Source organism: Mesoplodon densirostris, chromosome 8 (assembly GCF_025265405.1).
Source record: "Mesoplodon densirostris isolate mMesDen1 chromosome 8, mMesDen1 primary haplotype, whole genome shotgun sequence".
Classification (NCBI taxonomy): Eukaryota; Metazoa; Chordata; class Mammalia; order Artiodactyla; family Ziphiidae; genus Mesoplodon; species Mesoplodon densirostris.
In genome coordinates, this window is record NC_082668.1 from 78,744,688 (window position 1) to 78,770,654 (window position 25,967).

General features: G+C 40.2%; 2 protein-coding genes across 12 annotated transcripts in view; one reads left to right on the plus strand and one right to left on the minus strand.

Moving 5' to 3' along the window:
• The window catches only part of TANC1 (tetratricopeptide repeat, ankyrin repeat and coiled-coil containing 1), a 238,992-nt gene extending 229,554 nt beyond the window's left edge, over nucleotides 1-9,438 (plus strand). For all 5 annotated transcript variants that reach the window (XM_060106241.1, XM_060106238.1, XM_060106236.1 and 2 more), the window contains 5 exons: nucleotides 889-1,021; nucleotides 2,421-2,512; nucleotides 4,158-4,304; nucleotides 5,186-5,286; nucleotides 5,952-9,438. In XM_060106241.1, the coding sequence (XP_059962224.1) occupies nucleotides 889-1,021; nucleotides 2,421-2,512; nucleotides 4,158-4,304; nucleotides 5,186-5,286; nucleotides 5,952-7,386 (1,908 nt within the window). In that variant the 3' untranslated portion in view covers nucleotides 7,387-9,438. The remainder of the gene's footprint in view (nucleotides 1-888; nucleotides 1,022-2,420; nucleotides 2,513-4,157; nucleotides 4,305-5,185; nucleotides 5,287-5,951) is intronic.
• Nucleotides 9,439-11,763: 2,325 nt separating this feature from the next.
• The window catches only part of WDSUB1 (WD repeat, sterile alpha motif and U-box domain containing 1), a 76,915-nt gene continuing 62,711 nt past the window's right edge, over nucleotides 11,764-25,967 (minus strand). For 6 of the 7 annotated variants that reach the window (XM_060106179.1, XM_060106181.1, XM_060106177.1 and 3 more), the window contains one exon: nucleotides 11,764-11,942. In XM_060106179.1, the coding sequence (XP_059962162.1) occupies nucleotides 11,785-11,942 (158 nt within the window). In that variant the 3' untranslated portion in view covers nucleotides 11,764-11,784. Of the gene's footprint in view, nucleotides 11,943-23,106; nucleotides 23,154-25,967 lie in introns of all 7 variants that reach the window. The other variant, XM_060106183.1, reaches the window with a different exon arrangement.

Below are 25,967 nucleotides of genomic sequence, written 5' to 3' on the forward strand. Positions count from 1 at the left end.
TATCCCCTGCATCGGCAGGCGGACTCTCAACCACTTGCGCCACCAGGGAGGCCCTTTGCCTATTTTTAAATGGGGTTTTTGAGAGTTTTGTTGTTGAGTTGTAGGAGTTCTTTATATATTCTGGATATTAATCTCTCTAGTGTCATTTTGAACAGCTGGTGGACTGATAGGATCTACTAGATCCACATGAAAATCTAAGCAGGCTACAGACTTTTCCAGTGAATAGAGCAATTTTAGTGGCCAGCATGGTTTTCCCCATTGTTCTCTGTTTAGTCCAAGTGACAGCTGTTTTATCACATCAAGGCAGTCTTCGTACCATGGTCTCAAAGTTGCTATCTTTACAGTGCCCATATTCAGGTCTCTTTCCTAAGCCTTAAAGTGAGTTATATTTGGGTCCAGTTGATCCTGATCTTTCCAGCTTCTGTACCCAGGCTGTGTGGATCTGAGTGTTTCTGAAGTGCCATTGCCATAACCTGCCAGCACGTTGGAGCTATGGCAGAAGCCTGCCTCCTAAGTAATTGGAGATGAAAAGGTGACTGTGTCTCGTCTCTGTGGCCTGGGAAGTGGGGTGAGACAGACAGGTGATAGCGTGCGTGTACTGTCTGTGGTCTGTGGGTGCACAGACACACGTCCTGCCCTGGGAACACCCACCTGCCTGTCTCATTACCAACATCAATATCACTGTAGCAGAGTGGGTTTGAGCTGCGGATTGCAGCTCCTCTGTTCTGTTCTATGTCAACTTCATTTCCCTTCTAGGATCCCGTTAGGCCAGAAGCATCTGAGACCAGAGTGAAGCTAAGACCTCCAGCTCCTACACCAGCTGCAGCGTCGGGCAAGGTGAGGGCTCCTGCTACCCGCGCCCTCAGGGTCTGTGTCTCCCTTTTGCAGGTGGTGTACCTGGTCGACAAGGGGGCCGTGATCGAGCACGTGGACCACAGCGGCATGCGGCCCTTGGACAGAGCCATTGGTTGTCGAAACACATCTGTAGTGATTACGCTGCTGAGAAAAGGAGCCAAGTTAGGTCAGTAAACTCTGCAGTTCACCAGCAAGAGGGAGGGTAGCTTCAGATTTTAGAGTACACGCGGGACCGTACCCACCTGCTCCTGGGTTAAGAGGTAAAGATGTCAGGCGTGTGGAGATTTTTTTTGTCCCTCTCTAAGGCTCAGTTAATCACAGTCATTCAGAGTGTGTAAAAGACTCATATTATTACAGCCCACGTGGGCAGAAAGCAGAGGCCAGTGTTGAAGGACAGCCCAGCCCTGGGGGTGCTGGAGATGCTGGGAGCCACAGCGGGAGCCGTTCCGGGGGCCTCTGTGGGGAGGGCCCGAGGGCGGGTGGGCAGGAGCTGGAGGGTGGTTGTAATGAGCCGCCGAGTGCGAGGACTGCTGTTCGGGAGGGGCGGCTAGTCCTCTGGGAGGGCAGCGGCCACCCTAGCACAGGTTCTGGGAGGGGAAGTTCTCGGGGCTTACGGGAGACGAGACGGGGTGACTTGAGGATAATGTCAGGGGCCGGAGCTCTGAGGAGGTTGGAACACGGCCCAGGGTTCAGAGAGTGGGGAAGAGTGCCCCGTGCGGCACCGTCTTTTCTGGTCTCACGCCAGACCTTCGGCTGCCAGCAGTTCTGGGGGAGGGGACTGCGATGGAGGTGGTGAAATGGCCTTATGAAGCAGCTCTTGGCATCAGGAGCTATTCTGAGCAGTTGCGTGTTTTAACTTATCTCATCCTCACCTACCCTGTAAGTAGGGAATGATGAAAGCATCATGTTACAGAGGAGGAACCCCAGGCCTGAAGATGGTGAATAGCTCCCCAGAGGTCATAGTGAGCAGCAGGTCACCTTGAACCCGAGTCCGACTCCTGAGGCCGTGCCCTTTAGCATTGCTCCCTGTGCGTGTTCGGAAGAGGCTTAGACAGAGGTGGTGGCTGTGCCGTCAGCCGGGAGAGAAGGAGACGCAGGCGGGAGCAGGGAGGCCGAGGGCGGGGATGGTGGGAGGAGGGCAGCAAGGCCAGAGCTGGCGTCTCAGAGTGGATTTGGTGGTGACGCTGCAGCGAGCGTGAGAGACGCTGAGAAGCCTCGCCTCCACCTGCGCCTGGCCTGACAGCGCTGCAGGGAACTAAAGAGATGATTGGGAAGCAAATCCCCATAGAAAGGAGGGGTGGCTTGTGGCTGCGCTGATGCTTGCATGTCCCAGTACTGTTGTCCCCCCAAGTGACAGGGTGTGCGGGGTGCAGCTCCCCGCTAAATCCTCCCTTCCCTTCGCTGTATTGTCACGCGGGACAGTACACCTGCAGGACACGCCGCAGTGTCCTCTGCAGCTGGGTTCTCTGCTATCTGTGGGCTTAGCTGTGACGGGGCCACAGAAGCATTGAGCTCCTTTGCTCCAAGCCCACTGGAATGCCTCTGAACACATGTTTGTTTTGCAGGAAATGCTGCTTGGGCGATGGCTACTTCCAAACCTGATATTCTGATTATACTTTTACAGAAATTGATGGAGGAAGGAAACTTGATGTACAAAGTAAGTGGCGTCGCCCTTTTCTTGTGATCCTGTAACAACCTGTGAGCAGCCTCTTAGTTTGCGGTATAATGGATGTAGCTGTGCTACTGCACAGAATGCATATAGCTTAGCTAATAGAAGTTCTGGGAAGTGCTAACCTAGCCTTGTGCCCAGGCTTTGATATCCTCACAGCAGAATCTTCAATGTGGTGGAAGGCACTCCTCTTTGAGAACCATTACTTCTGAACGAATCCTTGGGGCTGTAACTGTGACTTACAGCCTGAAGCCTTGATACGAAGGCAGAGGTGCTTCTTGTTTAACAGGCACATCCTACAGGAAATTCCTTGGTGCTTGGGATCATGAGACATGGGAAAGGAACACTCAGGAGACATTTTCAGAAGAAAAGATTCATGAAATCTCCCAAGCCTTTATTATCTTAATTTTAATGTCTGTAAGCTTCTGGAATTTGAAACTGTTTCTGGAGAGATTTTTACTTAAAATAGTCAATAGATAATACTCAGGAGGTGGAATTAATTTCTTTTTCTCATTTTCCCTTAGAAATGGAAAGACAATTTAAAGATTAGTAAATTTGACTTTGAAGTAAAAATGTCCAAACTAACACATGCAGTTTAGATCAGAGGGCAGTACACTTCATCTGGAAAGAGCCAGGTAGTAACCATGTCGGGCTTTGCTCTGTGGTCCCTGTCACAGCCCTCTAGCTTTGCTCTTGTGGCACAGACGCAGCCAAGATGACACACAGACAAATGAGCCAGGCCGTGTCCCAGTCAAATTGTGTTTGTAGAAACAGGTGGTAGGCCGGGTTTGGCCCAGAAACCGTAGTTTGCCAACCCCGAGTTTAGAGAGATGCTCAGGCCATTTCCATAGATCATTTTTCTTTCCAGGTCTGTGATTAGACAGAATTAAAAGATGATGAAAACAAAAAACTACATCATGACCATTTTAATCCTTTTTGGCATGAAGCTGCTGTACTTTCTATGTTTTAGTTTTTCCTTTTCTTTTTTAATAACAACAAATAAATAGGCATATAGCATGACCCAGCAGGGTTCCTGGCCTGGAATCAGTTTGAAATTGAGTTCAGAGTGTGTATTGTTGTGGCTTTGAAGTGGTTTTAATATGAATTTTGGTAGGCAATTATTAGCCATTTTCGAGACTTCATACCTGCTGTGCAACAGAACCAACAGAGCAAATGGATTTCTTTAGCCTTGAAAATGACGTGCAGTGCTGTGCTGAGTTTTAAATCCCGTGCTTTGGTTCCTCTTAAAAGAAAAACTATCATTCTACAGCAGCTCTAGGTTTATCCACAAGACTCTACTTGCTTTAGGGACGGCGTGGTTTTTCCATTTGATTTCTGTTACACTCTGCGTTAAAGTATCTTTAGATGAGAGATCATTCATGAAATGGTTGTCAAAAATATATAACAGAGAAGATAATCTGATGTTTTAATTAAGATTGATGGTTATGGGTTGGGCAATTTACAGATCCCTTCCTGTAAACCCAGCTCTGGTTGCAGACGCCTAGGCGGACAGTGAAGCTGCGTGTCCAGGCCAGTCAGTGGACTGGTTCTGGCCGTGGCCTGTCCTCATCAGGATCTTTATTCATCTTGGAGCCTCTGGAAACGATCAATTTCTCTGATTTTTGAATCCTAGAAAGGGAAGATGAAAGAGGCAGCCCAGAGGTACCAGTATGCCTTAAGGAAGTTTCCTCGAGAAGGATTTGGAGAGGACATGAGACCGTTCAACGAGCTAAGGATTTCCCTTTATCTCAATTTGTCTCGCTGCCGAAGAAAAACAAATGTAAGCCGGGCCCCTTATTCCAGTCCTTTAGCTGTTCTCACAGTGGTGAAGGCCTGCCCTTCTACAGACCAAATCGTGAGACCTCCTGTCTGGTTGGTTTGCACTTTTCTGTGAACCTGGCGCACGGGGAGCTGCTTGTCTGGGGGTGACCATCGTTAGATCACAGCACCGCCCACCTCCCAAGGTGCTGAGAGAGTGCACGTGGACGTAGTTTCTCTGCCTCAGTGATGACAGGCACATGCAAACTGGCCAGCACTGTCAGGAGCGGCTGTCCCCAGATTCAGAAGGAAAGGGCATCCCCGTAAAGTTCACCACAAATGTGTTCCAATCAGCTTAGTGTTATTATGTTTGCTCAGAGGGTAAGCCAGGAACTGGTTAATTTGTAATTAATTGTAGTTAACTCACAGTTAACTTGTAACTAGATTTGTTTCAGTACCACTTCGTTTTTTTCTTTTTTTTTAAACTTCATCCTCCCTCCACCAAATCTGTGACCTGCCTGCTTCTGCGCCCACATACTCTGCCCACCTTCCTGCTGCAGGTGCTGCAGTGTCCGGGCCCCTCGGAGGCTCCCCGCCCCGGGGGCGGGCTCCCATCAGCCCTCGCCTCTGCTGCGCTGCTTCCACCACCATTCTCTCTCTCGAGTCACTGACTCTCCTGAGTCACCGATTTTTGCTTCTCTGTGAGATTCTTCTTGTAAGAACATTAATAAGCTGTAATTGTCTCCTAACTTCACAACAAAAAAACCAACTTACCTTCCTCTTCATCTCGCTCCAATTGTGTCCCAATTCTCTAACCTCTAGAGCAAAAACTCTTATTAAAAGGTTGCCTGTAGTCATGTTTCAGTGCTGCTTCTGACTTGTGTATTTAAATATTGATACCAGGACTTCGGCATGGCAGAAGAATTTGCTTCCAAGGCTCTCGAGTTGAAACCAAAGTCCTATGAAGCCTTTTATGCCAGAGCGAGAGCAAAGAGGAGCAGCAGGTACTGTCTGGGGTTAGATATGTGACTGTGACTAGAGAAGCCTGCTTATCTTTCTCTGACATCAAAGCTGCTGCTTTGACTTTGGGGGCTTCTGATGCATAAGCATCACTCAGTGCCTCTCCTCCCTTTTAATACCGAACAGGTAGCTTCCAGAAGGTGCAGCAGTGGCTATCATTAGCAATGGCTAAACTTTTTATTTTCTCCAGACAGCTCAGCAACTATCCCCACAGTTGACATCTGCAACATAAAGTTCCTAGCTTAGTCCATGTTACCAGCGAGACGGCCAACTAGAGACACCGGGAGGTGGCGGCGGGGAGGCGGGGTGGAGTCCATAGGTATTGAGTTGTAGGTGGACGTGGTGAGAGGGATGGGGAAGGTGACCTTGAGGATTCTGACCCCCACTGCTTTCTGCCTGCGCTCACCCAGCCCAGTGGTCTTCATAGAGACAGCAAGGCCCCGGAGCTGCTCAGGTCTGGGTTACAGTTCAGCGATCCCACTTAGCCGAGGAACTCTAAGCTAGTTCTGTGGGGTCCGTCCACGCCGTGAGTGTGCAGAACTCACTCAGCTACGTTCTCTTTTCTTTTAGCAGAGCTGCTTTATGAACAGTTACGTTCAGAGCTTGTTCTTACGTGGCCTGTAATTATATCGTCTCTTTTAATATAAAGGCAGTTCACGGCCGCTCTGGCTGACTTGCGGGAAGCCGTGAAGCTCTGTCCCACCAACCAGGAGATCAGGAGGCTCCTGGCGCGCGTAGAGGAGGAGTGCAGGCAGCTCCAGAGGGGCCAGCAGCAGAAGCAGCAGTGCCCGCCGCCAGCGCCCCCCGCCGACTCGGACCATGAGGAGGACGCCCCGACCCCCGGCCTGAACGACTGCTTTCACCTCGAGGAGGCTGAAGAGGAGGAGACTCCTCCACAGGAAGAATCCGTCCCCCTCGCTCCCAGGCCCCAGCCGCCCTCCTCTGCCCCCTCCCCATACATCCGAAACCTTCAAGAAGGGCTCCAGTCCAAACTGAGGCCGCTCTCGCCACAGAATCGGCCAGGGATGAGCAAGCCCCCGAGGGAGCCGATCGCTCAGCCGGGGCTGAGGGTGCAGCCCACCAAGCAGGCGCAGATCGTGAAAACCAGCCAGCACCTGGGTTCTGGACAAGCTGGTGTGAGAAATGCTAGCTCGAAAACGCAGGTCTCTTCACAGAATCCTCCCCCGAGTCCCATGCCTGGAAGACTCTCTGCCACCCCCGCCGCCGGAAGCAGAAACCAGCATCTGGAGGGAACAGGCACCTTCCCTGTGGGAGCAGCTTCTAGCCACTCGGGAGATCGGCTGGGGCCCAGCCCCAGCGTCCAGCTGCAGCCCAGTGAGGGTGACGCTGCGTATCCTTTACCGAGTAAGATAAAAACTGCAGAGAGGCTTCTGTCTCGTGCCACCGTGGCTGTGGACGTAGCCCCTCTAAACCCAGGCGGGCCTGTGAGCTGCAGCGACGTGCGACACCCAGCTTCCCTCACCAGCTCAGGCTCTTCCGGTTCTCCGTCAAGCAGCATCAAGATGTCAAGTTCAACTAGTAGTCTGGCTTCAAGCAGCAGTTTTTCAGAGGGCTTCAAGGTCCAAGGACCAGATGCTCGAATGAAAGACAGGGTTGGTAGCCAGGCTCCGAGTGGCCCAGCTGAGCACAGGCCGCGCAGTACTCCGTTCATGGGCATCATGGACAAGACGGCGAGGTTCCAGCAGCAGAGCCACCCTCCCAGCTGCGCCTGGCACTGCGCGGTGCCAGAGGGGCTGCCGACGAACACGCCTTCCACGGCTGGCCTGCAGGCCTCAAGCTCTGAGAAGCCCTCTCTCAAACAAGCAGGATACAGTAGCCAAGCCAAAACCCGTTCTGTGTCTACTCTGGGTGGAGGGGTCCACAACGGGGCCCAGGGGAAGGAGCTAGAAGAAAAGAAGTGCCAAATTCCAGTCCACTGCCAAGACAGCCGGATAACTAAGACTGTTTCTCATGCATATCCGGAAGGTCTTTCTCAACAGCAGTCTCACATCAGCAGTGAAGCCCACAGGAGTCACCTCCCTTCAGCAAAACCAAAGCGATCATTCATAGAATCAAACGTGTGAGCCGTAAGGGAGACCCATGTGTGGTATTTGGAAAACGGGGTGCTGTCTCCTGGTAGTCATTAAATGGTTGTTTGTGAGAAAAATTACTCTTTAGTCACATATTTATTTTTCCCTTGGGGGTGGATCAGATGCCATTGATATATTGAAAATGTGGGATTAAATTTCTTTGATAAATAGATAGAAGTCACCAGAAATAAGAATGCTAACCAGAATTGAAAACTACAACTAGTTATGCCTATTAAGTTAAAAATTTAAGACAGCCAAGAAGACATTAACTCATGCTTCTCTCTTTTGAAATTGTTTGGTTTTTATCACTTTTCTCCTAGCCTTTGTTATGTGGTAAGATCATATTATTTCTTAGATAATGTAAATGTCTAGTGATAAGTTTAACTCATGACATAATATCCAGGTGGTGTGTTCTGGAAAAGATGGAATTTTCAAGCTACAGTTCCAATGAGTCAAATCTTAATTTATATATATATGCACGTACACATACTGTTGACCCTTGAACAACATGGGACTTAGGGGCGCCGATCCCCTGTACAGTCAAAAATGTACAGTGTAACTTTTAGTCAGCCCTAGGGAGGGTTCCACATCCTCGTATTCAACCGTGGATCATGTAGTATGTATTGACTGGGGGGAAAAAAAATCCGTGTATAAGTGGACCTGCACAATTCAAACCTTTGTTGTTCAAGGGTCAGTGTGTATGTGCATATATAAATGAAAAACCTGAGTAATTTCTAGCTGAATGTGACTATGTGTTATATGGCTCACTTTTTTTTTGTTTTTTTAAGCAAAATACAAGAACATCCAAGTATTGTTCCTTTTATAGCAATTCCCTTAAAAAGATTAAACACTTATTTCTGTGTTATGGTTCCTTTTTTTTGGAACTATATTCCCGCTTCAGGGTGTTTTTTAATATTTGGAAACAGTATAAACCATTTGGAATCATGATTGGTGGTTAAGTTGAATTTGGGCTAAAATACTAAGAATACAGCATTCTCGGTGACATGTAAATTAGCTCTCAGTTGGTTCCCAAACTGCTTTTATCAATGATAGCACTCCTGGAACAAACCCTCCAAGGTCCTCTAATGACAATATTTAATTTGGATACTTAAGGTGTGGTTGGTTATTGCTTTCGTTTTATTATACAGTCATTACTTTATAGCCACATATTGTATATATCATATAGCCAAGTTGTATTCAGACTTGTAAATATAACTATTTCAAGTAGTTAATCTTAAAGTCATATATTTGCATGTTCTTTTTAAGCTTCGTCCATGCTGGTTATTGCACTGAACGATAATATATATGGCATGTTAACAGTATACCAGTAACAGCACTTTATCTCATTTATATGAACACCTTTGAGGTGCTACTTAAGTCCAAACTGATGTATTATTCATTTGTAAAGATAAGGTACAGGAGTGAACCTTGATTTAAAGGTATTTTTATAAGAAAATGGTGTGCTAGTGGAGGATGTTAAAATACTAGTTTGAGAGCGGTGGGAGTGTATTTGTTTTGTACGTTGGGATGTGAAATTTATTTTCTAGAATTGGAGAGAAGGAAGTTCTATATTTACAGAATGTTTTAAAAATGAATAGTTGTGTATTGAAGTCCCTGTGAGCATCATTATGGTTTTGTATCAATAGGACTCTTCTGGTGTCTTTCTTCATTTGTTCCTGAGTGTGTATACTTTGTACAGCTTTGTCAGTCTTTTTTAGAAGCGTTTCATGAGTTCTGCTATAACTACTATGGCTTATTTATTATTTTCTTTAATATTTGTGGAAGTCTTACTCTTTTGTTATGTAGTTTTGTTTCTGCACAACTACTGTACTTTTCCATATGGAATAAAGACAATTAATAGAATTTGTTTTGCATTAAATGAAACAGTGGATAAGTAGAGAAGATCCTGATGTCAGCCATCTGCCTTGCTTAAATCCTGAGTGACTTTGTTATCCTAAAGAAGTGGAAAGCCTGTTTTTCAGTAATACTACAAATACATATTTAATTTTATTTAATAATTTCAGAACAAAGGTAATGGCTTCTAGAAATCCCCAAACATTCCAGGGTCAAAATTAGTCTTTTTGCCTGAAATGAGAAGAACGCATGAAGAGCATTCTATACTTCTCTGTTCGGAAATCCTGGCGTGTGGTTTTAGTGGCAACAGGGCATCTTCAGTATTTAACTCTCACTTTGGCGATACATACGCTGAACACTGTGCCAGTGTGAAAGTTTGTTCTTCACATTTCTGTTATCTTTGAGTTAAAAGTGTTTGTCTTTATAACCATATTTCAGTTTCAAAGTAGTATGAATGAGTGTGAACATTAAACTGTTGGATTGTGATAAAATCCTGATGTGGAATCTTAAGCCTAAGCAACTTCAGGTTATTGTGTAGTTACTGCTATTACTAGCAAGTAAATTATTTTCAGTCTCTCTTGAAAGCCATATATTTAAACTAAAGGTAAAAAACTGGGTAGGAGGGGAAACTCTATTAATAGATCATTCTTGTTGGATGACTTCCTGTGATGCTGCCAGTGTGACTAGAATTTATTATACATTATATTATGATTTTGATAGATTCTTAGTAAAGGTATTTGGTCCAATTACCCCAGGAAGTGCAGTCTCCTTGGGATGCTACTGGTCAGTGCGGAGGACCGGGCAGTGGGCAGGCAGGTAAGGGCTGCTCCTGCCTAGTCGTGCACGGATGGTGGCCCCCAAGAGTGCAGAGGGGCCGTGTGGTGTCCTTTCCTATGGGTGAGTTTGGATTTGGTTTACTTAGTTTCTTGTTTGCTTGTGTTTGTGGGAAGGAGTAGCAGCTTAGCTTTGGTTTGTTTGTATATAAAAACAGATGCACTTCACTTTCGTAAATTGGCATCTTAGTTTTCAGCCATTTAACAAGAAACTATCCTAGTGAAACGTAAAAAAGAAAATCACTTTCTTTAACACATTTAGCAAATAACCAACATTTACTGTGTTTTCTATCAGTGACTTCAGTGATTTTCAGTAATTTTTATGTGAACACCAGCCAGGCTTCTTTGGAAAGTAAGTATTATTTTACCTAAACAAAAGATATCTGGTCCAATGGTGGACTCTATCAATTTTACCCAGTCTTTTGTTAGAATTATGTTAGCATACTTCCTCTATAGAATACAACAGAAAAACACCTTCTAGAACATGTTCCCATCTTTTTGTCCTCATGAGTAAGAATGTGAGTGGCATGTGTAGTATGAAAAAAAAGAATTCTAGAATCACGTATTGTGAATCCCAGCTGTGACACAAAGGAAATAAAATTCAGTAATACATTAGGATGACAGAAATTTTACAAAGCAGCAATTACAAAGAACAGGTTTTTGGAGATTTCTGTGGTAGCTTTCCACCCTTCTGTGAACATACAGCATATTAGCTATAAGTTTATAAAACACTAGAAAAGGCTGATGGAATAAGTACTTACATTGATTTTTCCCTTTTATTTCTGTGTTTTCAAATTTCAGAACGACGACAGTGAGGATTTTGGGGGTAAGCACAGAGTCTTGGTCCCTGCCTGCCCTTAGAGTTTAGTTCTAACAAGCTTTCCCACTAATGGCTTCCATTCTGGTAAACAACTTGTGAGACGAATGGAGAGTCAACACAACCTCAGCTTTCCGAAATTGAAGTTTTCTTCTGAATGTTTATCAGGATGTTGTATTAGCTATCAGTCTATTGTGTAAAAATGTATAGTCACCTTAGCTTAAACTATTATGTGAGAACTTTTAAGAACTCTAAATTGTAAAAGGAGGCTAGTTTGCCACTTTATATATTTCAGCAAAGTCAACTTGATGTATCTGTGATCATTTATTCCATCTAACTTGTACCTAGGTTTGGACAATGGGGGAAAAATCATTACTACCTTGAAAACTTAGAATCTAACAAAATTGTTCATTAAACATGTCAAAGTGATTTTCTCAATTTAGTCATAAACAAATCTACAGTTGTTTTGCTAAAAATTCTCTTTAGAAGGATTCCAAGGAGTTATCAAATGAACAGTTATTAACTAGGATTTATCTGTTATATTCTAGATTATTCCAATCTTTGGTTATAATGGAATATGGTCTATAACAAGAATAAATTTGAGCATGGCAATTTAAAGTTGTAAAACTTCTCTACAGGTTAAGCTTTTTTTCCCTAGTATAAAAAGGCATTTATAGTAAAAATAGAAAAGATGTTATATGTGTTACTTAGTCCCTATGTTTTAAAGAATGAAAAGAGCCAGTAAATAGTTTTTATAGGTAACTAAGTTTAAGAAGTTTACCTTTCTCCTTCTGTTTTGCTTTTAATAATGTCTGATTAGTATCTGCCTCTAAATCAGTCAAATGAGATCACAGAAAATATAAATAATGCAATATAAAATAAACAGTTTTATTTTTGATGTGTCTCCAGCCATCGATCAATGGCCATTTTCAGAGTCCTATTTGGTATAAGTACCACTGAAGGAAGAACAAGATTTGTCATGGGACTTGTACGTTTCTTTTTGCTGATCCAATTTTCCATTGCTTCCTTTTCATATGAATAGCCATCTAAAACCAAAACAAAACAAAACCACATACGCAAATTATTTGCAATGTAGGAAAGGGAAGTTAGGATTACTAAAATGGGTATAAAAACTCCATTGCCAAGGCCTTTACTGTAATTTAAGTGGTAGTCTTGTCTAGCACCACTGCTCCCCAAATGTTTCTGCAACAACATCCTAAATTCTACCATTTAAGATGCATTAAGATTGCACAAATTACCTCGAACAGTGTCAAAAAACTGAACAAAGGACTGTCAAAAATTCAGATGTAGCACAAAGGAAGAAAGGAAACGAGCAGGTAGAGGAAAGCGGAAGTGAAGCTACAGTGCCCTGCTGGTGCTGTCAGCTACGGTGTCAGTTAACGTGGCTGAAGATGGGAGCAAAAAGCTCTGGGGATGACAAGGCAAACTTTCCGACGTGTTGAAAAGTCAGGGAAACATACCAAGAGATTATAGAGCTCACCCCACTAAGGACTTGACAGTAAAAGGATTTACTATGCCAAAAAAAAATTCATTGGCTAAGGTTTTTCATACCATGTTCTTACAAACTTTTTTGCATGTGTTAAGGTTGGAGGTTTTGCTTCACTACTTTTTTTTATACTTGTAGCTCTTTCTCTTAAACTGAAAATCTTAGTTCCTAATGACATTTATGCATTAACCTATTTCTTTTCATCTGCAATGCATACAACTGTTTCAAACTAACAATGCCAATATATTACTAACGTAAGACTGTGAAAGATTTTTAAGATTTCTTTCTGGCTCTTTCTGTCACCAAGATAGACCCACTAGGGTTGTCTAATTGAAATCCTGTGTTTGACAATCACTTGAAAAAAACAAAATTTCTGATTATGTTACTGGACATATAATGTGGTCCATTTGCTTCCCTTTTTATCCTCCCAATTTTTAGAGACTGGTTTGTTTTTCATGATGTATTTTAACATTTAAATGGTTTCAAAGTAAAAACTATACAAACAAGTCACATTTAAGAGTCTCTCTGTCCAACCCATGTTCTCTCCCTTCCCATATAGGTAACCATGTATGTTAGTTTGTTTACCCTTTCCTTTTGAAAATACAAGCAAATGTATGTGTACACACACAGTGCATATACACTCTTACATGAAAGTTAGCATGCTCCACACCATTCTGTACCTGGTTGGTTTGTTTTTTACTTAACTATACATTGCTTTTTTATTCCCCCACAGTACTCCCCTGTATGGATGTATTGATGGACATCTGGGTTATTTCCAATACCTTTTTACAAATAGTGCTGCAATGAACAGTGAGTGTTATCATTTGGGGGGAGATTCGAGCAGGAGGACTGCTGCATCAAGAGAAAATGTATATACAATTTTGCTAGAAATGCTAGTACTTCCACAGGAATTCTACCATTTTTTTTTCCCACTAGCAATGTCATTTAGAGTGCCTGAATTTTCCGCAGAGCTCAACCAAGAGAATGTGCTGTCAAACTGAGTTTTTACCAGTCTCTCATGAGCAATGGTATAGTGTATCAAGTAGTTTTATTTTATTATGAGGGAGCTAGAACATTTCTTCGTATGTTTGAGCCATTTGCTTTTCTTTTTCCTGTAAGCTGACCATATTTTTGGCTCACTTTTCTATTGGATTGCTCTTTATTTCAGAAGATTTATTTTTGAGATGTAACTGACAAAAGTTTCAGGTGTGCAATATGATGATGATTTTTGCTCTTCTTTCTCCAAATTGCTTTGGTTATTTGGAATCTTTTGTGGTTTCACACAAATCTTAGGATTGTTTTTTTCTGTGAAAAATGCCATTGCGATTTTGATAGAGATTGCATTAAATCTGTAGATTGCTTGGGTAGTATGGACATTTTAACAATATTCTTATCCATGAGCACAGAATATCTTTTCATTTATTTGTGTCTTCTTCAGTTATCTTAATGTCTTGTAGTTTTCAGTGCACCGATCTCTTACTTCCTGAGTTAAGTCCCTAGGTATTTTATTCTTCTTGATGCAATTGCAAATGGGATTGTTTTCTTAACTTCTCTTTCTGCTAGCTTGTTACTAGTATACAGAAACACAACTGATTTTTATATATCAATTTTTGTTAACCTGCAACTTTATCGAATTGGTTGATTAGTTATAATAGTTTTTTGGTGGGCTCTATAGGGTTTTCTATATATATTATGTCACATGCAATAGAGACAAGTTTTACTACTTTTCCAATTTGGATGCCTTTTATTTCTTTTTCTTGCCGAAATGCTCTGGCTAGGACTTACAATGCTATGTTGAATCAAAGTGGTGAGAGTCTGCATCCTTGTCTTGTTCCAGATCTTTGGAGGGAGAGAGAGATTTCAGCTTTTCACCATCAAGTATGATATGAGCTGTGGGCTTGTCATATATGGCCTTTATGATGTTGAGGTAATGCTCTCTATGCCTGCTTTATTGAAAGTTTATCATAAATGGATATTAAATTTTGGCAAATGCTTTTCTGCATCTATTGAGATGGTCATATGATTTTTATCCTTCATTTTGCTAATGTGATATATCACATTGATTGATTTACAGATGCTGAATAATTCTTGCATCCCTGGAATAAATCCCACTTGACCATGGTGTATGATTCTTTTAATGTATTGTTGAATTTGGTTTGCTGATATTTTGTTGAGGATTTTTGCATCTATGGTTATCAATGATATTGGCCTGTAATTTTCTTTTCTTGTGGTGTCCTCGGCTGGTTTTCTTAAGAGTAATACTGGCTTGTAAAATGAGTTTGTAAGTGTTCCCTCCTCTTCTGTTGTTTGGAAGAGTTTTAGAAGGATTGATATTAATTTTTTAATGTTTATTTCATCCATGGAATATGAACACTTTTCCATGGAATATGAACACTTTTCAATTTTTATACTTATTTCTTTTGGATTTTGAGTCCAGGTTAGGAAAGTATCCCTGTATTTCCAGGTTATCAAGGAGTTTACCTACATTTTCTTCTGGGACTTGTAAAGGTTTCATTTTTTATATGTCTAATTCATTTGGAATTAATTTAGATGTGTAGTATGACAGATGAAGCCAGTTTTATCCTTTTCCATATGACTACTTAGTTGTCAGAATACCCCTTTTTAAATTCCTTATTTTTCCCACTAATTTAAAATTTCATTTTTATCATTCATTAAATTTCCAAATGTACTTGGATCAATTTCTGGATTTTTAAGAATTATTTTCCATTAGTCTGTCTATTCATGTGCCAATCTCACACTGTATACTTTATAGAGACTTTATAACATGTTCTAATATCTGGTAGAACTCTTTATTTTTTATTATCTAGGTTATTTGTTGTGTGTTCTTTCCAATGGAACCTAATAACCACCTTCTGTATTTCTAGGAAAAAGCCTAATAGTGACATCTTGCTCACGATGAGTCTTCCTATCTATCAGTGTGCTATGCTTTCCATTTTTTTCCCAAGTAAACTTTACAGGGATGTTTTATGGTTTTCTTCATGTTGTTTTGGTAAATTTTGCATATTTCTTATGTCTAGTGTTTTGTTTTTGTTCTTGTAAATTGTCTTCCATCATACCTTTTAACTGCTTTTTGTTTACACACACACACACACACATGAAGGCTATTGATTCCTCATTGATGTACCTTGCTAAATGCTGATTAGCCCTATTAACCTATGGTGCCTCAGCTCCAAATCCATATGTAATGTTGAGGACTCAGCATGCTGGGAGCCAGGATACTGTAAACCACATTTCTGCTTTGCCAGCTGGCTCCTGGTTAAATCCTGCAATAGGATTCCTCTAGAAGGAGACAAAAACAAGGTGACGGCTCCTATCAGTGTTGTGCCTGGTCATGGCCCTTTATCTGGCAGGGGTAACTGGTTATACTCTCCAATTTTTTTTTTTTATTTGCTTCATTGTAGGTACTGCCCAAACCTCTTACCCTTCCCCCTTTAGAGAAAGAAGCACCAGCTGGGTAGCTCCCCCTTCTTGGAAGCCTGAGTTCTGGTTCTCAGAGACCCACGTGAGGTTCTAATAACCTCAACTCATTCCCTTTGTTCCCTGAGTCCTAGAGAACATAGATGCTTTCTGCAGATACTGTTACCACCTTTTGTTTTTGAGATATGTCACATACCATAAAAGCCACCCTTTTAAATATACAATTCAGTGGTTCTTAGTATAATTTACAGAGTCGTGCAACCATCACCACTATCTAATTTCAGAACATTTTCATCATTCCATAAAGAAACTCTGAACCTACTGGCAGTCATCCCTCTCCCCCAGTGACCACTAATCTACTTAGTCTCTACGGATTTGCCTATTCTGGCCACTTCCTATAAACAGAACCACACAGTATGTGTCCTTTGTTGTCTGGCTTCTTTCACTTAGCATAATGTTTCCAAGGTTCATCTATGTAGCATGTATAGTATCTGTACCCTTTTGTATCTGATTAATATTCCATTGTGTAGATATATACCAGATTTTTAAATTTGTCCATCCAGTGGTGGGACATTTGAGTTATTACCACTTTTTGGCTATTATCAATAAGACTGCTATGAACATTCAAGTACAACTTTTTGTATGAACATATTTTCAGTTCTCTAGGATAAATATCTAGAAGTACATTTGTGTGGTCACATGGTAACTATGTTTAACTTTTTGAGGAACTGCCAAACTGTTTTCAACAGCAGCTGCACCATTCCCACTAGCAATATTTCTGCATTTCCTTGCCATCTTCCATCCTTTTGATTCTAGTCATCCTAGTGGGTGTGAAGGTGGCATCTCTTTGTGGTTTTGATCTTCACATCCCTAATGATGTTGAGCACCTTTTCCAGTGTTTATTGGCCATTTGTATATCGTCTGTGGAGAAAGGTCTTTTCAAATCCTTTGCCTGTTTTTTCAGTTGGGTTATTTGTCTTACTATTGAGTTGTAAGAATAGTTTCAGTAGGAAAATATACTCAATTTTTATTTATGAAAAGCTGATATATAATGAACTGCAATCTTACATATCACATTAGCCTATCACTGAAAAATGATGTGTGTGTGAAATATTGTGAGTTCACTGACAGCTAATTCATTTGCCACCAAGCTAGATACATATGATAACAGCATGTTTTTAACCCTCCAGGTTAAAGGGGCCCACTTTTGTTATTTCTTAGTTACATTCCATTGTGGTGACCCAATGGTGTTTTTGTTATTTCTGGTGATATATTCAAAAAGAAGGTGTACTTCCTCTTTTGGACGGAGAGGGATGATCAAGTCTATTCCTGTGCTGTATTTCTCCTTACATGTCCTTACACTGTCTGTAGTTTCTGCTCTGTGAAAGTCGTTGCTGTGTTTGGGACTGCAGAGCTAGTAATGGTTGTCCTCACTGAGAATCGTGGTCTTCAGTATTATACAGTATCCTGTGTCATTCTCACTTTTTTTCGGTCTGAATTCTCTTGCAGGCAAGTATATAACCCCTTTAGTTTTAGTTGCAACTGTCTCATTTTTGTCTATCCTTTTATTCTAACCTTTCTGAATCTTTAAGTTAGACTGTGCTTTGTCAACTAACCTCAAATCTTTCATCTCTTTAGGGATGAGTTAAGCCAAATTGTTTATTATCAGTATGTTTGGTAATAGTTCTATCATTCTTTTTTATAGATTACTTACATAAATTCTTTCACTATAGGAGCTGGTTTCTTCCATTTTGATACTTAGGGAAGTTTGTATTTTTGATCTACTGGTTTAGCTTTACACTAATACCTTTTAAAAAGATGAGACCAATAGTATTAGTGTTATTGGTTCCTTACTATATAAGTAATATTCAAATTAGCTAGTAGTCTTTTTCTGTCCCTCAATGTCTAAATTTCAGATAGGCTTTTTACTCAGTTAATAATCAGTGAGTTTATTCAACTTTTTCATACTCTCTACTCTCCATGTTTAATAGTTGTATGATATCTATTGTTAGAGCCTATTATCATCTTATAGTATTTTATCACCTTTAATTGAATTCCCTTAAATGAGTAATTTTTCCTTCCCTGCCTGTGGGTTGTCAGTTTCTTGAGTGGTAGCAGTGAATAAAATATCAACCCATTCACTCTTTGGAGGTACAAGCTTCCTGCTATAAGAAAGTCAGTGACGCTGGTCACACTTTATCCTAAAGTTTAATATAAGCTTTCTGTGATATTATAAAGTAGTGATTCTTTGGAATAATCAACAGTGTTCTACTAGGGTCAAATATATTCCCTGAAACATTTGTTTAACAGAGCAAGTAGGAATTCTGAGTGGATCTAGAGCATTGCTATTTATATGTCAGCTTTCAAACTGTTCTACCAAAGTTCATCCCAAAGCACTAAAAGGTATTATCAGAGCTATAATACAAAGCAAGGACCACTTCCCCACCCACAGACAGTCTGTCATGTATAATTTAAAAAGCAATGAAACACTGTAACCAGAAATAACTGCATCTGAAAATTTGGGTTTCTTTTAAAAATTCATGCCTGAAGTTTACTACAACTAGAGTTAGCTTATTTGAAATCAAACATGTATCACTAGGGGAAAAAACTGACAGTTTTTAAAAGAAACTATATAGTGCACATTACATTCAGTATTAACTAAGTTTGTTTTCATATTTTTTAAATTGACCTAAGATTTTAAAGCTTTCAATAATTTTTTAAATTATTTTTGCCCAGACAGTACCATCTGACTCTTGCTATAAACCAAGATACTGAGTTGACAAATCAAGAGCTATACCAGATAGTTCTAGGAAATAAACAATATTTAATAAGGTCTATTCACATAATTTTACTTCATAATTATTGAATATACTCAGATAATTAAGTTGTGATAAGATACCAAAGTAATGACACTTACTTTATTCATTCCATACTGCTATTTCTAGTAATAAAGAATAAGTAAACCCCCAAACTTCTTACTAGATTATACTTAAAAGGTGCTTCTTTTAGTCACCATTTCTAACATGGATAGCTGACTTACAGGTTCACATGGCTTTGCTCTAGTGAAAAAAGTTCAAGTGAAAAATATTAGCTCACAGGCCTGGGCTCTGAAGTTTTAATACATCTGTCGTCCAAGTTCTTAGCCCACCGCTGCCCACCTGTTGTCCTGAGAAACAGACAAAGCAAGCCCAACACTCCTTTGGAGCTATATGCCCTGTTCCTGTACTCAACTTCCACAGGTAATGCTTGACTGAAGACGAGCATGCAGAAACAAAGAGAGGATTAGGATCACACAAACCTCAGAAACTGATAATAGAAACAACCGGTGAGTATTCCTAAAATGGGAATGAATCTAAAACAATGTACTATGAAAAAGAAATATTTAATACTTACATAGCTAATTGTGTTATCATTAGGCTGTTCCAGGGCACTGTTACCTGTATTATTTAATCTGTACAACTTTATGAAGAAATTCATGCATGGCCTGAATAACTTTCCAGGATCATACAAGTAGGGAAAGACACAGCTGGGATTTAAACCCAAGCAGTCTATGCGCCTTAATCTATATGCTAAATCAGATTTCCAGAAATGACAAATACTGAAATTTTGAAAAAAATCTCAATGGTATAGCATTAACACAATGCAGAATAGATGACTGGTAGGCAGGCTGGAGAAGGTGTACAGAATGAGAATAGCAAAGTTTTCCAGAATTGACAAAAGGCACAGAATTCATTCAAGAAGCAGTGTACCCTGAACAAGAGAAATAAAAATACATATCAAACAAACAAAAAATCAGAAACTGACATTATATTTGCACTGAAACAACAGACGCTAAAGAATGTATTCTCTATAAATAATTGAGATAAATCACCGTTGAAACACAGCAGGACCCTATGGTCCTCACCCCCCACCATGTCCTCAGCCTGCCTTTTGTCTGTGGAAAAACTTCAGCCAAAGAATAAGTTTAATCAGAGTGCAGAAACAAAGGAAAACAGTCAAAGGAGACCAAATAATAATAGTTTAGTCATTAAGCATAGTCAAGGACCTTTAGTTCCTCCTTAAGGGTTACAGATAATATACTAAGCCATATCCTGTGAGCTGTCTTATAAATACTGAAACCTCCACCAGGTCGAAGAAGTTACCTACATGATGACCAGGCTGTAGCCATGACATAAGCTGTCATAAGAATTGGCCTCAAAGAAATGGAAACAAACCAAACATGGAACTGAAGATTAACTGTACCGAAAACGATCAAGATGACGCTGGTCAGGCCACCGATGACCAATTTCAAGATGACTGTCAGAGCTGACTGTATTGTTTCTGCATGTAGCTCCCTCCCTCTGTCTATATACGCTCTTGCCCCCGATTGTCGGCAGGGGGAGTCAGGCTTTGGACTGGCATCTGCCCTCCCCGCCAGTTGCCAGCCTCCAAAATAAAGCAACCTTTCCTTTCCTACCAACACTTGTCTCTCGAGAATTGGCTTTCGAGCAGCAAGCAGCCAGACCTGGGTTCGGTGAAGGCTTTAGAGAAAAATCAGCGTGCTCAGATAAGGTTTATTAGGTTTTTACAATTTAGAATGATGAGTTATAAAATGTGAACACTTATTTTTCTAAAAATTAACATATTTAAATGTTCAGAATAGATGGAAAGCTTGACTAGTGCAAAGTTGTCATTCCTACTCACTCTACCCCCAAATTAACATTTCGTTTTTAGATTTTCTATAATTCTAATCAAAATGTCAATGACATTTTCTTTTGTAGCATAACAAAATGATTCTAAAATTTATCTGGAGGACAAAAATTGCACGTGCCAATGTTTAAAAATAATGAAAGGTGAGCATAATTAAAAATATTAATATGGCAGTGCCTATCAGTACTGAGAATTTATCCAACAGAGATACTTCAATAAGTATACCTGTGTATACTATATGACTGGATTTTTTTCCTGCAGAATTTACTTGGAGAAATGTCTTAACAGAGTAAGAGTTAATATATGGAACATCCATACCATAAAATACTGTCCTGCAGTTGAGAATGAAGTAGTTCTGAATATACTAACAAGGGAATACTATCTGATATATATTAATAAAAAAAATTTTTAATGTATCATCCTATTTGTTATAGCATAAAATTATAAGTGGTTAGAAAAATATCTGGAAGGATATACCAGAGTATGGAAGAGTCTCCACATTTTCAAAGTATTTATTTCTGTGTTGCTTAAGTGTTTTTCACCAAGCACATGCTGCAGTCATAATTTAAAAGGATAGATGAAAAAATTACTGTGTAAGAATGCTGAAATATAGGCAGAAACAAGTCTTGGAATTTTTTTTCTGAGACAGTTAATTCAACAGATGTAAGGTATAGGCCTTCCAAAACACCATGGGGAAGAAAAAAGCCAAAAAGGACATGTGATCAATTCAGGAAAGAAGGGGGAAAAGGGAAGTAGAAGAAAGCAAAAGAAATTGGTTCAGTTCTACTAAAGATAAGACTAAATTTTTAAAAATTAATTCAACTGTATATTTTCCACAGGGAACACTCCTAAAACAAAGTAACACAGTAACACAGGAAGGCTAAAAATAAATGGATGGTGACTAGCTGGGAATTATGCTAAAAGAAAAAGGTTAATCCCAAAAGGTTATATACTGTATGAGCCCATCTATATAACAATTTTGAAATGACAAAATTTTAGAAACAGGACAAACTGGGGGGTGGAGGTGGGAAGAAAGCAGGCAGGTGATGGATATAGTTATAAGAAGGCAACAGGAGGGGTCCTTGTGGGTTTTGTCTTGACTAGTGGTTGATACTCAAACCTCCAAAAGGGGCAAAACTGTATACAACTTAATACACATCTGGAGAAATCTAAAGATTTGTGGATTGCATCATTGTTAATACCCTAGTTGTAATACTATAGTATCATCTGCAAAATGCTACCAGTGAGGGAACTGGGAAAAGTGCAAAAAATCTCTCATTTCTTACAGAACAGAGTGTGAATCTACAATTGTTTCAATAAAATAAAATTTAAAAATGAATGGGTGGCACCACAAAGGTTTAAATGAAAAACAAAGGCAATACTAGATGTACAGAAGGCTGTGGAGCAACTAGAACTCTCACCCACTGCTGGTGGAAGTATAAACTGATTCAACCACTCTGGATAACTACGTATATCCATTCCTAGGAATACACCCAACAGAAATGCATTTGTACATTCACACACAAAAAAAATGATTAAAGGTTCATGGCAGCATGTTTATGATAGCCAACAATGACTATCAATAGTAGAATGGATAAATAAACTGTATAGTGACACGAGAATAAAAAGATTACTGCTTTGTGCAACAGCATGAACAAATCACACAAACATGATACTTAAAGAAGCTAGACCCCAAAGAGACACACTCTCTGTTTCAATTTAGATTAAAATGTGCTTCTCAGCAAAGGAAACCATAAACAAAAAGACAACCTATGGACTTGGAGAAAATATTTGCAAATGATGCAACCGATATGGGCTTAATTTCCAAAATATACAAAGAGTTCATACAACTCAACAACAAACAAACAACCCAACTGAAAAATGGGCAGAAGGCCTAAATAGACAATTCTCCAAAGAAGACATACAGATGTCCAAGAGGCATATGAAAAGATGCTCAACATCACTAATTATTAGAGAAATGCAAATCAAACCTACAATGAGGTTACCACCTCATACCGGTCAGAATGGCCATCATTAAAAAGTCTACAAACAATAAATGCTGGAGGGGATGTGGAGAAAAGGGAACCCTTTTAACATTGTTGGTGGGAATGTAAACTGGTGCAGCCACTATGGAAAACAGTATGGAGGTTCCTCAAAAAACTAAAGACAGGGCTTCCCTGGTGGTGCAATGGTTGAGAGTCCGCCTGCTGATGCAGGGAACACGGGCTTGTGCCCTGGTCCAGGAGGATCCCACATGCCGCAGAGCGGCTGGGCCCGTGAGCCATGGCCGCTGAGCCTGCGCATCCGGAGCCTGTGCTCCGCAATGGGAGAGGCCACAACAGTGAGAGGCCCGCATACCACAAAAAAAAAAACCTAAAACTAAAAACAGAACTACCATATGACCCAGCAATCCCACTACTGGGCATATACCCAGAGAAAACCATAATTCAAAAAGATACATGCACCCCAATGTTCATAGCAGCACCATTTACAATAGTCAAGACATGGAAACAACCTAAATATCCACTGATGGATGAATGAATAAAGAAGATATGGTAAAATGGAATACTACTCACCCATAAAAAAGAATGAAATAATGCCGTCTGCAGCAACATGGATGGACCTAGAGATTATCATACTAAGTGAAGTTAAGTCAGAAAGAGAAAGACAAATACCATATCACTTTTATGTGGAATCTAAAATACGACACAAACATATCTACAAAACAAAAATAGATATACAGATATAGAGAACAGACTTGTGGTTGCCAAGGGAGAGGGAAGGTTGGGCAGTTTGGGATTAGCAGATGCAAACTATTATATATAAGATGGATGAACAACAAAGTCCTACTGTATAGCACAGGGAACTATATTCAATATCCTTTGATAAACTAATGGAAAAGAACATGAAAAAGTATATATGTGTATAACTGAATCACTGCTGCACAGCAGAAATTAACACTGATAATCAACCATACTTCAGTAAAATTAAATATATATATACACTCGAAAAATAAAAATAAAAGAAGTGCTTCTGATTAATGTTAAGTCACAATATTGACTACCCTTCTTGACTTCGTTATGTGAAAATTCAAGATGTATACTTATGTTTATTTTTAAAATACATAAAATGAAAGAAATATACCATGCAGCTATTAAAAAAACAAGAGAGCCAAGACTGAAATATATGAGACAAAATTCAAGACAAAATACTTTAAATGATACCAACAAGAGTATTTTAAGATGATAAAAAATGCAAACCACCAAGAGAGAACAGTCACAAATTTAATTTTGTGAACTAACCTATTAAAGCTGGATTTGAATTCATTATTGAATTTGTGGTTAAGAACTCTCCTACAGGGCTTCCCTGGTGGCGCAGTGGTTGAGAGTCCGCCTGCCGATGCAGGGTACACGGGTTCGTGCCCCGGTCCGGGAGGATCCCACATGCCGCGGAGCAGCTGGGCCCGTGAGCCATGGCTGCTGAGCCTGCACGTCTGGAGCCTGTGCTCCGCAACGGGAGAGGCCACAGCAGTGAGAGGCCCACGTACCGCAAACAAACAAACAAACAAACAAAAAAGAACTCTCCTACAAAAAACTTCAGGCCTAGATGACGTCACTGGTAAGTTCTAACAATCATTTAAGGAAAAAATAATAGCAATACCGTACAAACTCAGAAAATGGAGAGGAAACACTTAGCAATAATCATTTATGAGGCCAATTACCTTCATACCATGTCAGACAGACATTACAAGAAAACTACAGCCAATATCCCCTTATGAACACATATATAAAAATACTGGAAGTATTAGCACATCAAATCAGCAATATGTAAAGAGGATAATTCAGATTCCACACACACAAAAAATAATAAATTCAGCTAAGTTGCAGGATACAAAATCAACATATAAAAATCACTTGTGTATAGAGGAAACATACCTCAACATAATAAAGTCCATTTATGAAAAACCCACAGCTAACATCATACTAAATGGTGAAAAACTGAAAGCCTTTCCTCTAAAATCAGAAATAAGACAAGGATACCCACTCTTGCCACATCTCTTTAATGTAGTATTAAAAGTCCTAGCCACATGGGGCTTCCCTGGTGGCACAGTGGTTGAGAATCTGCCTGCCAATGCAGCGGACACGGGTTCGAGCCCCAGTCTGGGAAGATCCCACATGCCGCGGAGCAACTAGGCCCATGAGCCGCAACTACTGAGCCTGCGCATCTGGAGCTTGTGCTCCGCAACAAGAGAGGCCGCGACAGTGAGAGGCCCACGCACCACAATGAAGAGTGGCCCCCGCTCGCAGCAACTGGAGAAAGCCCACACACAGAAACGAAGACCCAACATAGCCAAAAATAAATAAATTAAAAAAAAATCCTAGCCACAGCAATCAGATAAGGAAAAGAAAAGGCATCCAAATTGGAAGGAAAGAAGTAAAACTGTCATATTTCCAGATGACATGATACTATATATAGAAAACCCTAAAATCTCCACCAAAAAAATTAGAATACAGTAAAGGTGCAGGATATAAAGTTAATATACAGAAATCTGTTGCTTTTCTATACATCAATAACGAACTATCAGAGAAAGCAAGAAAACAATCCCATTTAAAATTGCATTAAAAATAACTGAATAGGAAAAAACTTCACCAAGGAAATGAAAGACCTATACTGTGAAAACTATAAAACACTGATGAAGGAAAATAAAGATGATAACAGCGAAATGGAAAGATATCCAGTGCTCTTAGGTTGGAAGAATTAATATTGTTAAAATGTCCATACTACCCAAAGCAATCTATAGATTTACACAAAAGACCCCAAATTTCCAAAGCAATTTTGAGAAAGAACAGAGCTGAGGTATCATGCCCCCTGACTTCAGACTATACTACAAAGCTACAGTCATCAACACAGTATGGTACTGGCAGAAAAAGAGACGCATAGATCAATGCAACAGAATAGAGCCCTGAAATAAACCCATACGCTTACAGTCAATTAATCTATGACAAAGGAGGCAAGAAAATACAATAAGGAAAGGACAGTCTCTTCAATAAGTAGTACTGGAAAAACTGGACAGCTACATATAGAAGAATGGAAATAGAACATTTTCTCACGCCATGTACAAAAATAAACTCAAAATGGTTTAAAGACCTATATGTAAGACCTGACACCATAAAACTCCTAGAAGAAAACAGGCAGAACACTCTTTGACATAAACTGTAGCAATATTTTTTTGGATCTTTCTCCTAAGGCAAAGGAAACAAAAGCAAAACTAAACAAATGGGAACTAATGAAACTCAAAAGCTTTTGTACAGCAAAGGAAACAAACAATAAAACAAAAAGACAACCTACTGAATGGGAGAAAATATTTGCAAATGATACAACTAATAAGGGATTAATATCTAAAATATATAAACAGCTCATACATCTCAATATCAAC